Source organism: Chenopodium quinoa, unplaced genomic scaffold (genome assembly GCF_001683475.1).
Source record: "Chenopodium quinoa cultivar QQ74 unplaced genomic scaffold, ASM168347v1, whole genome shotgun sequence".
In the NCBI taxonomy this organism is placed as follows: domain Eukaryota; kingdom Viridiplantae; phylum Streptophyta; class Magnoliopsida; order Caryophyllales; family Amaranthaceae; genus Chenopodium; species Chenopodium quinoa.
In genome coordinates, this window is record NW_018743697.1 from 1,382,017 (window position 1) to 1,397,306 (window position 15,290).

General features: G+C 34.3%; 2 protein-coding genes across 5 annotated transcripts; both read left to right on the forward strand.

The window, feature by feature from the left end:
- The first annotated feature begins 4,667 nt into the window (after positions 1-4,667).
- On the forward strand, positions 4,668-5,629 carry LOC110684458 (WUSCHEL-related homeobox 2-like). Its single transcript, XM_021860915.1, has one exon. It carries the CDS (start codon positions 5,060-5,062, stop codon positions 5,627-5,629), a length of 570 nt encoding a protein of 189 aa, XP_021716607.1. The 5' UTR covers positions 4,668-5,059.
- Positions 5,630-10,460: 4,831 nt separating this feature from the next.
- LOC110684082 lies at positions 10,461-14,127 on the forward strand. Of its 4 annotated transcripts, none has more exons than XR_002503734.1 (2): positions 10,461-11,134; positions 13,694-14,127. XR_002503734.1 is itself a non-coding variant. In XM_021860482.1 (2 exons), exon 1 carries the CDS (start codon positions 11,565-11,567, stop codon positions 13,122-13,124), a length of 1,560 nt encoding a protein of 519 aa, XP_021716174.1. In that variant the 5' UTR covers positions 11,141-11,564; the 3' UTR covers positions 13,125-13,145; positions 13,723-14,002. The 4 variants fall into 4 exon arrangements, 1 of the variants encoding a protein (XP_021716174.1); XR_002503736.1 differs by having other exon boundaries at positions 13,720-14,127; XR_002503735.1 differs by having other exon boundaries at positions 13,723-14,127.
- Positions 14,128-15,290: the final 1,163 nt, after the last annotated feature.

The following is a 15,290-nucleotide window of genomic DNA, read 5'->3' on the forward strand; positions in this document are numbered from 1 at the left end:
TGCCGCTCTTATGCGCTGCTGGTCTTGAGGATGAGGATCCTTTAAATAATTGAGAGTTCTTCTTCCTCTGTTTTTCATTTTTCCAAGAATCCTCCTCCCACTCTTCCAGTTCCCGGAAGGAAGGAAGCTTCCCACCGTCATGGTCTAACTTCCTCCGCTGATGCCGGGTATGCGGAGGAGTTCGATCACGAGGCGGTGGCATATTCTGTGCCCTCATTGCCTCCATGAGTACTGCCAGCGCTCTTGCCACCTCTTCCGAACTGGGCCCCGTCAAAGGGGTCCCCGGCCGAGTGTGGGCATGAGGCCGTGCAGCCGATGGTTGGCTTCGGGACACTGAATATGTCCTATGATCAGACTGACCCCTGCTAGACCGAGAGTGGTCCGGCCTATATTGAGAGTCATGCATTATAGGAGATAGGGAATCCTCCTTGTGTGATCCTCCCCCCGAGCCGGCACCCTTGGGAGAGTTCCGGTCCGGCGTGGGCGATGGTGTAGGGGTTTTAGGCTTTTCGCCCGCTCCTTGACGGAGGCTTTTGCTCTTGCGGTTCTTAGCCATGGCTGCTAAGATAATTGCAAGATGATCTTGGTTAGGAATTCGGCTTAAAGATTTTTGAAAGTCTTCCCCACAGACGGCGCCAAATTGTTTCGGTTGAAAACAATGGGACCTTGCCGAAGGTCCGTTGAAATGGAGAAGACTGGATTCGATCCAAGTTGTGTTGGGCCGAAGGTTTCCTGCACAGTGAACACACGTAAACTAGCCTCGGGGGTGTTTCCGAGGAAGGCCCCTCCGATGCTAAAGTCAGTATAATGTGTAAAAGGAAGACACTATGCAAGAGAGTTTGTAGCTTGAGGCTTTTGTGGAATATTTCTGAATGCAAGAATGAGCATACGAATTGGAATATGACTCTCCCCTTGAATGTGTTAATATGAGGGCTTTTATACCTCATCATACTTGGAGAGGTTGGGCTTTAGCCCAATTGGCTTACTTTGTGGGCTGACTTTTGACTTTTGAGCAATTGGAGAGTTGAACCTTGACCTTGGGCTTTTAATTGGATCATTTAGTGCTCAGGCCCAATTTTGACTAAATTGGACCCAAACACATACCTTGCCTCTGATCTTCTCAGCACATCTTCCTTTTACCAGAGCATGGAGGTCTGCTACTACTATCTGAAAGACATCTGATGGCACATGAACCACAGCTTTAGACAACGCGATTTCATCACTACACTTTGAAGTACCTGTAATTGGTGCACCTAGGCAACCTGACAGAAATCCTCCCGTGTACTCGAAGCGAAACAAGCCCCACGAAGATGGAACATTTCACTGCGCGCAGCAAAACCACATTTGAATTGCCTGCAATAGCTAAAGAGAATTGCCTGTCATGCTATCGGTAACCTGCGGTGTAATTCCATGCCACAGACCCTTGAATTTGCTAATTTTCGCGGTCTTCTCCATCCTTGAAGGTCAAAACCATCACCTATGTAGCAATGACGAGGTGATAAAAAGTGGTACATTGCCACAAGGGTCATCCAAGAGTGTGCTTCAAATACGCCTATTTCCGACATGAAGAATAAATGGTACCACCTAATTCCTCACATAAGTCTTCACTTCCAACACTGTGTATGCCACATTGGCTAGTCCATGCCCTTTGAAATTGCACTAGTGTTGCACTTAATTGTACTCAACATCACCACTGAAATCCACAAGAAAAATTAGAGAGCCACAAGGGCAGAGATGAGAATCGATACTAAGATCTCTTGGAACACTTAAACTATCCCTCACTCTCGGAAATGTAAGAAATTAAATATACTTGGTAGATTATTATGTTACACATACCAATATACGGAGTACCATACATGATACATGTCCATCTACAAAATGAGACATACTTCATGATCATTATTTCATACTATAAGAATTAATTTGGGTTATTGGTGTGCTACGGGTCGGATTCATAATACTTCTAAGAAATCTTCTTAGAAATCATATATACTACTGTAGTAAGTAGAAAAAAAATCATCATTCTACTAAAAAAGAAATCTCCAAATAATTACAAATGTTAATTATCTTCAATGTAATACGTAAAATGCAACACATTAGCAATAATATTTGACTTGATTATCAAATTAGGCTTTGAAAAATCACATAAATTCTTCTCCATTAAGAATATCAACGTAAACCGCACATTAAAAAAACCTAAATTGACTATACAGTCAATTAAAATCACCGATAGCGTGAAATTAAACAATATATTCTGAAATTGAAAATCGATGATTTCTAAAGAGGACATCTTACTTCACTTCGATGAAGAAATCAAGTACGGAGTACGTTTCAAGGAGAAAGAGAGAGCCGGAGAAGTAAGGCGTAACGACGTAAAAGTGAAAAACAAAATCAAAATGAAGAATGGGTACTCTCAATGATCGGCCCGCTAAAATAATGGGCATCGACTGCTTTGCCAAAGTTCTATACATCTGGCCCATTTATGAATACTAGATATATACAGTATTTTTTAGTTGCTACATTCTTATTTTTATTATTTTTGACTTTTTGTCAATGCATAATTTTAAGTTTCAATTGTTAATGACTTTAATTAGTGTATGGTCTTGGCAATGCTCTAGGTTGCTAGTTTAGTTTGTACTTCTTTAATTTGATAATTAAGTTTAATTGTCTGTACAGCTAGTGTGTGGTCCAAACCTTGTCTCATGTGTTACTTTTCTTTTTTTTTTTTTTTACCTCATAATCATATATATTTATTTTCTAAATAAGTTATATAACATCTAATTTACTTGATAAATGAAAGGAATATATCATGTTATGTGAAGTTTAAAACATTAATAAAAGTTGGTAGAGATGGTAAATGTGTGACTTATATATGTTGGAGGTACCAATTGGTTGTTTGTGTAGTGGTGATTGGGACTACACTTGGTAGGGAGGACTCGTGTTCGATTCCCCGCAACAACAATCGGGAGGGGACTGGAACCTAACCACCCAGAACTGATCCTCGAATCTGGATTAGCCCAAAGGGTGAACCGGGTAGAACACCAAAAAAAAAATGTATATGTTGGAGGTTGCGGGTTCTATGTAGCTCAAAACATAATTTATTTTGTTAAATAAAGTGGCAAGCTTACGTGGTGCATATACTTTAGTGCGTAGAACTTGATGATACCGTGGCGTGCCAACTAGAACGGATCGGTGACTGGACTTAGGCATGGATAGGTTTCTTTGGACATCAATTTTTGGGCCTTAGGAGAGATGTAAATATTGGGCTTCTATATGGACCATTAAAATATTAAATGGATCAACCCAAATAAAGTTTTTTTTGGACCTAAATAGATTTTATTCGGAATTTAATATTTTTCTTTTACTGAATAGCGGAAGGTTAGACATATTTTAATCTGTTCTCCAATATCAATGAAATATGGGTAACATACCAATAGCCCCTCCCAAAATATGGATTATAATTTTTAATGTCTATAATTATACCATTTGTACACATACATAGCAAGATAAAATACAATAAGGCAATAATAAACCAATAATTTCGTTTAAAAAAAAAAAAACTTAAATTCTAAAATAATATGCATTTTCTTATCATGCATTAATAGGTGACTTGTGAGGTGTATGCATGTATGATGTACCTCCCTTTCATCATACTATTATTATTACGGAGTACTCCGTATTATATTGCCTCATAAGTCATATCTACCACAACTCTTTGTGGATGAATCAAACAAGCAAAATGTGAAAATAAAGGATCTTGATACTCCACAATATAGAAATTCTCTTGATGTTGCCAAACAATTTTTGTTGTTGTGCTGTAGTTGCTGTATTGGAAAATTAATTGTGATGGAATTTAACTTTTGAGACACGAGCCAAACAACCACGCTTATCATAAAGATGATGCATATTTATGAAATTAAAGAGTTTTATAAGTAACTAATTCAATGTCCCCCCTTTTTTTGTGGATTTATGATAACTAGGAGTGCTCCAATTTTACTTAGATTAATCTCCTTTATTATCCTAATTACTTGATTGGTCATTTCAATTAGCATAACTTTATTATGGCCCAAAACACAAAGACTCATAAATATTTTTCTTCAGTTATATAATTTGAAATTCTTTCTCCCAAAAAAGCTTTTCAATGACTACTTACAAATGACTAATCTAGATACGGAGTATTTTATTACAGAGTATATTTTTTTTTTTATAAATCAATAAAAATAAAGTCGAACAATAACAAAACTCCACAATCTTGGTTAAAAAAAAAATTTAAAAAAAAAAATTAAATCCACAATCTTTATTTTACTACAAAATCTTGAATTTTCATCTTTGCAAATACTAGCAAATTATCCGAAGCAAGTTACATTAAAATTACCCTAATCAATGTAACATAAAAATTAGGCTAAAATAAAGCATTGTGTTAATGTGATTGTATTAGGCTTGGTGCACCCAAAAGCTTCCCTAAAATTAAAATCTAGCAAAATGCTAAAGGCTAACAGTTCATATTGATTATCATAAAACTTCTCAATACGAGTATTTCAACCGAAAACAAATCCCAAAATCTTCAATTTACCACTCATACAAAATCTAACACTGATTTGGTTTACAAAAAACAAATTACTTTCACATACTTTTTTAATTTAGCTCAACATGTCTTTATTCATTTGTTCATTAGTAAATGATTTTTCAATTTTCCACAAACTTTTTTTAATTTTTGTGGTTAATTAATCACTTGAATAATGCCCTCAAATTTATTTAAACTTCTCTGTCATCGATCGGATGATAATTCATCTGCAAAGCTTAAATTCCCAAAGCCCTAGACCCCTACTCTACATCACATAACACCTACACTTCTTCCTTTGACAATTATACCCTTTCCTTCTGTCATTCCCAATACACCCTCCCATGCAAATCCAAGGGCATTTTCGTCTTTTCACCCCTCCCTCTCCCATCAGCCGCTAACCTCCATGTTTTCAGAGTAGCATATATACATGCATGCATATCAAAACATTTCAACAACCAAAAACCAACATTTCTTAAATCTTAAAAAAAAAAAAAAATGGAGGAAAATTCTAGAGAGAGAAATAATCATGATCTTGATTATGATGATGACGTGGAAGATCAAGAGGTGGAGGAAAGATCACCAACATCATCAGGAGTAGGAGGGTCAAGATGGAATCCAACAAAAGAGCAAATAGAAATGTTAGAGAGGATTTACACTAATGAGGGTGTACGAACACCAAGTGCGGAGCAGATACAGCAGATTACAGCTCGGCTTAGAGTGTACGGTCATATTGAAGGCAAGAATGTTTTCTATTGGTTTCAAAATCATAAGGCTAGACAACGTCAGAAACAAAGACATGATCGTTTACTTGCTGCTGCTGCTGCTAATCATAATCATAATGTTAATCAGATTTCTCCTCGTTTTATTGGTGCACCGCATCTTCATTACCACACTAATCATGGTGTTAATAGTGGTGTTAGTCTTAATACAAGGCCTATATTCCCTGCTTCTCATCCTCCTACTTATCATCATCATCATTTTCTTCCTAATCCTAATGGTAAGCATTTTTTTTATACTATTGGTTTTTTATTTTGCTTAATATTTTTTTTAAAAAAAATTGTTTAGTTAATTATGGTATTTATTTTGTGATTTAATTTGTTTGATCATCACTTACATATAAGAAGGTTTAACTTAAAAGAAAAATTAGTTTATTACAAAAATTTATTCAAAATGCAAAATTTACGTTGATTAGTCTAGTAATTGTAATTATAAGTACTTTAAATCTTTTATAAATCAATAACTTTAATCCTAATATTGTTATATGCAAATATCATAGGAATTTTAATTATATTGTTTGGATTAATGTTTGAGTACATATATCTAAAGCTTATAAATTATTCTGAGTATCTGTTTATTTATTTTCTCTAGTTTTTTAATCGAAATTGTCGCAAGTACTGAGCTAAGCAAGGAAATCAAAATCAAAATTGTAGAGTTTCTTTCTTTCTCTCACTTGCTTTTGATTGGTACTTTTTCGAGAAAGAATGTGAAAGAAAAAGAGTTGAAAGTGGGAAGATGATTTTGTGACAACCAAAAAGAAATTGTGAAAAACTAAAAAAACTAACAAGTTAATTAATGCATAGATAAACATCATTGTTTATCAAAATAAATGTTAATTATAGACATTTCTAATAATTTGAATGATGAGTAAAAGTTTAAACTTAATGTACAAGAAAAAAGAATTTTAATTTTCAATAACTTTAAAATTTGACTTACATACGGATCATGTAGGCGAGAAATTAGTTATGACTTATGAGTACTATAAGAAAGGAGAAGGTTTTGTTAAAGAACATAATTACACCATATAATAATCTAGTATGTTTTGTTTTTTCACATGTTTGAAATGTCAAAGTTAATCAACCTCAGCTCGTAAAATATAGTCGTGTGATATCACGGAGGGTCCAATTTCTCATGATTTTGTTTCTCACATGGCATTTTCGTAAATAAATCAACAACTATATTTAACTGTGGAGTCCACAATAATGAAAAAGTTGTTGATTTATTCACGAAAATGCCCCCATAAGAAACAAATTTCGTTTCTCACCATGAGAAACAGGGAATTTCCCGTTATCATGTAAGATGTTATAGCAAAGTACGGACTATTATTGAAATATTGATGACATTGTGCACTTGTACTTGACAGTTATGTGCAGCCCATATTACCACCATATGCCACAAGCCAACCTTGGGTTTTATAGTCCTCCACAACATCACTACAGTGCACCTGCAACACCTGATAATGATCACCAAGACATGAAGAAGGTATCATCAAAACCTAGCATCAGCAACGCAACAAATCACACTACGACACGTGTTAGTAACAAGGGTGTAGGGGTCCCACAAGGTTCAACACTAAGCGGATATTGTGCTGCGATGATGAATGATAATACAAACTCAAAATCAATTGAACATCATCATAATCAATATGATTATCAAGGAAATTGCATGGGAATGAGAACACTGAATCTTTTCCCAGTGCATCCTACTGGAATATTGGAGCACAAATTAAGTGGAAATAATAATAATAATAATAATAATAATAATAATAATAATAATAATAATAATAATAATAATAATTCAGCTGGGAATTCTTGTGCTACAAGCTCATCATCTGATACAAATATCAATGATTTTGGAGATCATCAACAACATCCTCATTTCATTGATTTCTTTTCTAGTGGTAATGCTTCTAGTGAGAGTGCTTGATAATCTAATTGATTATAACAATGTCATTTTATTGATTTTAATTGGGGTGTAACATGGATTATTGGTATAATGGTATTGAATTGGTATACATCATCATAGGAAGGCTTGTAATATTTGTGTAAGGGAATTGGTTTAATTTTAAAGCAAGGGTAGCTAGAATATATGGTCGACAATCAATGTTTGGTTAGTGTTAACAATTTCCTTGATGAATGATTTTAAACAAAGCTTATAATTATTGTTATTCTTTACCTTTGTGGTATGCAAATGATTACGGACTCTATATCTTTGCATCATATTGTATATATGCCTTAGTTATTTAAGTGATGATTTGTATAATTGTTATGTTGATGGTTTATTCAATTACTCTATGGTATTCTTAATTTTGTAGTGGATACATAGTTATTATCATGTAACACAAAATAAAAGAGGTAACAAATCAGACCACAAGACTTGTATACAATTTTCATTCTTTTTATATAAGGGTTATATATTTGTAGTTGCTTGAATAATTTGTGAGCCTCTATATACTAACAATATTAAGCACGACTATTGTATTGTATATTTGTATATATATGTGTGTGTAATTTCTACGGGAGTAATATATATCAATGTATTGTTAATTATTATCATCTATTCACTTTAAGCAAAACTAATACCGTAAAAAAAATCTTTTGAGACCTTAACACCAAAGGAAATTGTGCTACTACGATTTAATTATATAAAAATTAATTAATTTTCTCAACACCAAAAACAAAAACAATGTGCAAGCTTAATTAAGTATGTATGAATGTATGATGTGAATGACCTATTCTGTATAATTTCATCATATGTATCACATTTTTTTTAGGGAATCATCAACAACTACTAATGATTTTATAAGAAAAATATATTGGAAGAAAGAACTTATGTAATTCCCACATGCTAAATGCTCCTTGATGTATTTTCCTAAACCAAATAATCTCCATAATAACAAAAGTATTGAAAAGAAAACAAAAGAAAAGACAGCTTGACAAAACAAGAGACTCACCATTTTTAATTATTTATTGTCACAACACTCATTAGTCACTACATATGCTTACCCCGTAGTGGATATGGATGAGATTAGGCACTTTAGGGGTTGTCCAATCTGCTCAGCCTTTGGAAAATGAAGCTACCTACACCTAGCTAGCTTTGCTATCTACCGAGCACAAAAAACTTTTCCTTTTGACGAATTGCAAAGATACCTTCTGAAAGGGAGATACATACTGCAGTCTGTATCCTTGCATGGCATACACTTTAGTTTGGGAAAAACATGCCTTACCCAATTCAATTCATTAACGCTTATTGCACTCGTGATTTAAATGTGGACATAATTGTTAGTTTGCTACACCAGTTATTAGATTACCCATTATTAATTTGTCACGACAAATATAAAATCTGTAGTAACATGCAATGAGTCAATTATACTTATTTATACATACAATACAAAATGTACCTTCATGCTTATATTACACGAATAGGAATTGAAGTACTTCGTTTGTAAGACATGGAAGGGGTAGATCCGTAGATATATAGACATGTAGTAACCAAGTGGACTTTTAAGCATATATAATCAGGAAATAGAGAATGAAGATGAATGGTCAAAAGACATTGAAACACTTAAAATCATATTATGCATGTTCCCAATTCACTAGGGGCTCTTCTTAAGGAACCAACCAATAATAGGTGAGATTAAAAAGACGAAGAAAGAACTGCAAGATTTTGTTGTGGACGATAAAAATGAGTGAAAACATGTAAAAGTGACAAATATATGCAACCAATTCAAGCAAAATTAAAATCCTAATTGTATAAGCAAAAGCAACCACTATTTTCAGGCTTTACCTAATTGGAAATTGTGTAAGTATACTAATATCTTGCTTTTTTACTTTCTTTCCCCCCTAAATTTTTGCTTCTCTGAATTTTTTTGTGTGACTTTCCCTGTTGAGAAATGATAAGGAACCTCATTTGTCTTGTACTCTTGTCCATAATTGTCAGAATGAAAGAGGAGCGAGCAAATGTTTGTTACATACCTAATCTGATGCTAACATAATTTGACTACAAATCCCAAGGGTTTTTTTTATAGGTAAATATAGTGTTGTAGGAAATTTCCTATTTTGAAGAATGATGTACAAAAACAAAAATCAAGTAAAGTGTACAAAAATAGAATATAAATTAAAGTGCATGGGCATTGTTAATTTGTTATTGCCATCCTCAAAATTTAGATGTTCAATTATTAAGGTTATTATCTCAAATTTCTAGAAGTGTGAGGTTTGAATAATCATGCTAAATGAGGGGTATTTGGATGTAAATATTCTCTTTTTCTTCCATCTACTCTAAAGTATTTGGCCTGCTAATATATAATTTAAAAAAAATAATAATAAAAAAAGGTAAGAGTTGAGGCCTAATCAAGTCTTTCTCATCCATAAAAAATATTATTGCCACCCATATTTGTTATTTAGGTTTGTTTTCCAAGTTTTGCTATGTATATAAATTTTGGAAATTTCTAATGTAGTAAAAAAAAAAAAAAAAAAAAAGCTTTTCAGTTTATGACTTTTGGTCTTGTAAAATCGGTTGGCATTCTTGTCTAATTTGTGATTTTCAAACTTCAATATACCAAATATATGAAATTTGGCAATTTTTAATTTTGAATAAAATATGGCTTGAGAGATAGAATTTGATCTTGGTTTTCAAGTATCAGAGGGATACTCTTGAAAGAGTGTTAACTGTTAAGTATGTAGATGAATAAATGTGTTTTTTTTTAACAATTTAGGATCATATTCTTGAGGAGCGTACATATAGACTTTTAATTTCTTTCAAAGGTGATACGGAGTACAAAATTAAATTTACATTTTGTAAAAATTAATACAATTATAAATTTTTTGTAATTATTTTTTACGGTGAGGAGAAGGCCCGGAGAGGGGCTTTTTAGGGAAATTTATCGTAGAATGAGCTTCGTAAAATTTGTCTCTTGACCTCACGCCAGGAAGCTAGAGAACTAGTCAATTCCTCTAGTCTTCTATCTCGAGGTATAACTATAATATATGCTAAACTTACAGAGTTTCTTAGAATTCGATTTAAACACTTGAAATGTGCGGAACTCCATTGAGTGAATTAAGTTTAATTGAAATTTGTTAGAATCAAATATTACAAAACTTTATCGTCTGATTTTCTCTCTTGAATCTTGCTTAACTAGTGGTTGGTGACAAACTAAAATAATATTTCATGAGCTGAAACAGACATAATAATCACACATTAAAATAATACAGTACAAGTAAAGATATGATTTCTTTGGTCTTCACTCTTGCTCCCTAACCATGCATCAAAAAGTGTGGCTTTAAAAAAAACTAAGTTGGGCTTGGGCTGGACTATATTTTCATATTAAACCACATAATCTCAAACTATGGCCCACATACCACTTTCCAACTAAAATAAAATTTGTGGCCCTAGCCCATCGAGTAAGTCTAGAGCCAACCAAATCCACCCATTACCCTTAACAATAACGTCCGTCATCTTATATTGTCACCGTCATTCCTTCAAGATCAACAAACTCCAAACGGTAAAATTTCACCGTTAAAATCCATCAACGTCTAATTAAACAGTGTAAATTAATGCCACTTAATTTAATACGGAGTACTAGTAGAAAGGACAAAATCGTCTATTTACTACGAGAAGAGAGGAAAGCTCGCCCCTGTTGTTGCCTCTCCCGGTTTCTCCCTCCCTCCTTCCTCCGTCTCTTTCTCTCTCCTCATTTTTGGAGCTGTGAATTTTCTTGTTGAAGATCTCAATTTTTGCTGACCCAAAAAAAAAAAAAAGGAAAATTCATACTTTTTATTCTTGTAATCTTATAAGGTACTTTCTTGATTTTTCTCTTTCCTGATTTATATTACTATTACCCTTGATTTAAATTTCCTTTTTTTTTGGTCGGTCACTTTTTTTTTTTTTTTTAAATATATTTTGGGTCGAGTCAATATTATCAGCTAATTACATATTTCTACTAGGGTTAGGTTTTGACCAATTCTTCTAGTTGGTATTTTAGGTTGAGAAATTTATTGAATTTCTTGTTTATCTGCTGAAAGTGATTATTTGATTGTTAAATTCAATTTTTGTGCAATTAGATATGAGATTGATGTATAGATATAGATAGTGTAGTATGCTAAATATTAAGAATTGGAGGTGAATATGTGTGATTTTATGTAGTGATTAGCTTGAATTGACTTGGGGATTTGTTTGAAAAAATTCTTAAGACCCTTGAATATAGATTGTTGGGGGTGTGGATGATATGGGGGAAGATTTGTTAGCGAGCTTGTCAATGGAGAATCATCACCCATCAACATTGTTGTCAATGGATTCGAGTTCGAAATCTCATGAGGAAAAGGAGAGAGAGATTAGTAGGCATGTAATATTGTCTCGTCCTGGTCCACCTGATATTAATCTACCCTTATCGGCGGAGCGTAGTCCTCCGCCTCCTCAGACTTGGAATCAGGAGGCTTGTGATATGTTAGAGGTTGGGTTAGGGACACAGGTTTATGAATCGGAGACTCATGTGGCAGTTCCTAAGAATGGGAACGGGAATGGGAATGGGAATGGGAATGGGAATGGAAATCGAAAGTGTGCTAAGAGGCTTGATAGTGTGTGGGGAGCTTGGTTCTTTTTTAGCTTCTACTTTAAGCCTTCATTGAATGAGAAATCGAAGAGCAAGATTGTGAGGGATGGTAATGGGGTTTCGGGGTTTGAGAAGTCTGATCTTCAACTGGAGTCTTTCTTGGTACAACATGATATGGAAAATATGTATATGTGGGTTTTTAAGGAGAGGTCAGAGAATGCATTGGGGAAGATGCAATTGAGAAGCTACATGAATGGGCATTCGCGGCAAGGGGAAAGGCCGTTCCCTTTTAGTGTTGAAAAGGGTTTTGTTCGGTCTCACAAAATGCAAAGGAAACATTACCGAGGACTCTCTAACCCACAATGCCTTCACGGAATTGAAATTGTTCGACAACCAAATCTTAGTGCTGTTGATGAGGAAGAGCAGAGGAGGTGGATGGAACTCACAGGAAGGGACCTCAGCTTTTCTCTTCCAGAAGAAGCTAGTGAGTTTGCTTCATGGAGGAACCTCCCTAGCACAGAATTTGAACTAGAGAGGTTACTTCCAGCCTTGAAGAGCTCTGCCAATGGTCACTCAAAGAAATTGCTCAATGGCTCTGGTTTGAACCTGTCCACACAGCCATCTAACCATGTAAATGATGTATTTGATCTCTCTGCTGCAACAAGTAAGAAGAGGAAGGATGTCCCTGCTCACGGAAATGATGAAGACTCTTGTTTGCCAGCCAATACACATTCTTCTGATGGAACGCAAGATGCAGTAGAGGTGCATCCAGTTGAACCCATGTGGGCCCCTGAATTCACTGGGGTTATGAGAAATGTCTATGGGCCAGTTACCTGTGCAAAATCTATCTACGAGGATGATGATGGGTACATGATTGTCATTAGTCTGCCGTTCACAGATCTTCAAAAGGTCAAAGTTTCTTGGTGGAATGCAGTATCTCATGGCGTGGTCAAGGTCACATCTACGAGCACAGCGTGCAAGCCCTATATTCATAGGAATGACAGAACGTTTAAGCTTACAGATCCTTCTCCTGAGCACTGCCCCCCTGGTGACTTCAAAAGGGAAATTCCTCTTCCTTCTAGAATTCCTGATGATGCAAAGTTGGAAGCTTATTTTGATAATTCTGGAACAGTTCTCGAAATATCTGTGCCTAAGCCTCGTGTAAGTCGTGAAGAACATGAGGTTCCAATTTGCCTTCGCTCCCATCTTGGTGGGAATGATCTCTTGTTGTCTTGACAGAGGCTTATTTGGACTAAAGTAAGGGCAGCACAAATACTTGACGTTATTATTCTCTTGGTATTCCTAGGCTCCATATATATAGGAATTAGAAAGTCCCACATGTAGTTCATGATTTTTTGCCGTCTGACAAAAATCATAGGTCTGATTTTGTTCTTTTGCATTTGAATAACTTTGAGTTTTGGGTTTGCTCCCGTCCTTCAAAGTCAAGTTCAGAGATTAATGGTAAGATCTTACTGCATTGTCCATGTTTTATTTTTTCTTCTATTTGATGGATTTTATGATTTAGCAGTCATTGGATTGGTTATGTTGTGGAGGGTTCTTGCAGTACACAAACAAATGAGTGTGGGAACTGTGTACGAGACATAGCTAAACAGTGCAACTTCTGGTTGAAGTGTTTTCTTGTAGAACCTGGAAATTGTATAGTTGTATTATCTTTCTGAATAATGGATCAGTATTGCAGATTATTTTTTGGCAACTCTCCCAACTCTTTTATACTCTTGCAGCTAAATTTGCAATTTCTGCAGATCCATTGTATATGCCTCACAATGTTACCATATATTGTGCAGCTAACTCATTAAATACTGTTGACCAGCAGGATCTTCAGCTGTCTTTGCTACTTTTGGGCGCCATTCTACCAAGCAGCGTTAAGCTGATAACCCATCTGTGCGTCAAGCCGGACGGACTTCATGCCCCTAATGTTATGCAGATGACATGCATTGATTCAAACATGTATAGAAATATTAAATTTTTTCACATTCTGTAGATAATTTTTTCACCTCAGTGGCTTCTTTGTCATGATTCATTAATCTGTACGATTATATTCAAATATTAATGACAAGTCATAGTTTCCAATGATCTTCTGGCAGCTGCCATTCTATCTGATTGTTAGTATTGGCTGTGGATTTTTAAATATTTATCACGAATTTTTCATTTTGTTTATTCTGATTCATTGTATAGATTTAGTCATCACTATAATGTACTTCGTAGTATTATTTAACTACTCAGAAAATGTTAAACGGAGCAGATATATACTCATATACTTGCTTTCGCTGCATCTTCTTGATGCTGCTAAAGGTCTAATTGGCTGCATTGTACACACCTTCAAATGTTGTTTCTTATATTGAAGAAGTTTTAAGATGTTTCTATACTGTAAATTTATAATAAAACCAGGAAAATTGAGAATATTCCTCAAAAATTTAATTGGGAATTTTTTTTTTTTTTTAATTCACTATTTGAGATTATATGCACGATGAAAATCTGTATAATTGTACAAAAGGAATATTGCTACACCTTGATGTTCCTAAACGTCAGATTGGCAGCATAATACTCAGCTTCAAAAGTTGCTTCTTAGTTCTTATGGTTTAGCTTTAAGCTTTTCATATGATGTAAATTTATGGGAAAATTCTAGGCAAAATTAAAATTATTCCTGACAAATTTATATGAGATCAATTGCAGGATAAACATCTATACAATTGTACAAAGCAAATGTCACCACACCTTGACTGTTTGTAAAGGACAAATTGGCTGCATCATAATACCTTCAAACTGTAGTTTCTTACAGTTTAGAAGTATTAATCGTTTTATAAAAAATCCAGGCAAAATTGAAAATATTCGACAATTTTTTATGAGATTTATTGCATAATGAAAATGTAAAGGATTTATGAAATTAGACGGGAAATAAAAATTGTGTTTTACGATCGTTACATCGGTAATTAATGTATACACATGATGAATGAGGCTACATGAAAGATTTTTAAATTATAGTCTTTGGGGTGCTTAATGTGAATTAGTAACCTAGGTGGCTAGGTTATAATGTTTCAGAATTGGACTATGCTCAATTTCAAAAATTCATGCACTCATGCTGATATAGGAGTTGTATTTAAAAGAAATGTTGAAAATAAGCAAATGTAGGAGTTCTTTGATAATTGTAACAATCTGTGTTTTGCAATTTCAGAGCTGCAAGTGTATTTTTAACATCCAAAGTAACTGTAATTGAAAAGAATCATTGCAAGTCAAAAGCATGCACTAAGCTTAAAGCAACAGTAATAGGCATATATTAATAATAAATATTTATACATAAAAGCTTAGATAAACTGCTAAGCACAGTTAGGACATGTTCTGATTTGCCGAACTGAGCTGATTGGAGCTAAACTGAATTGAACT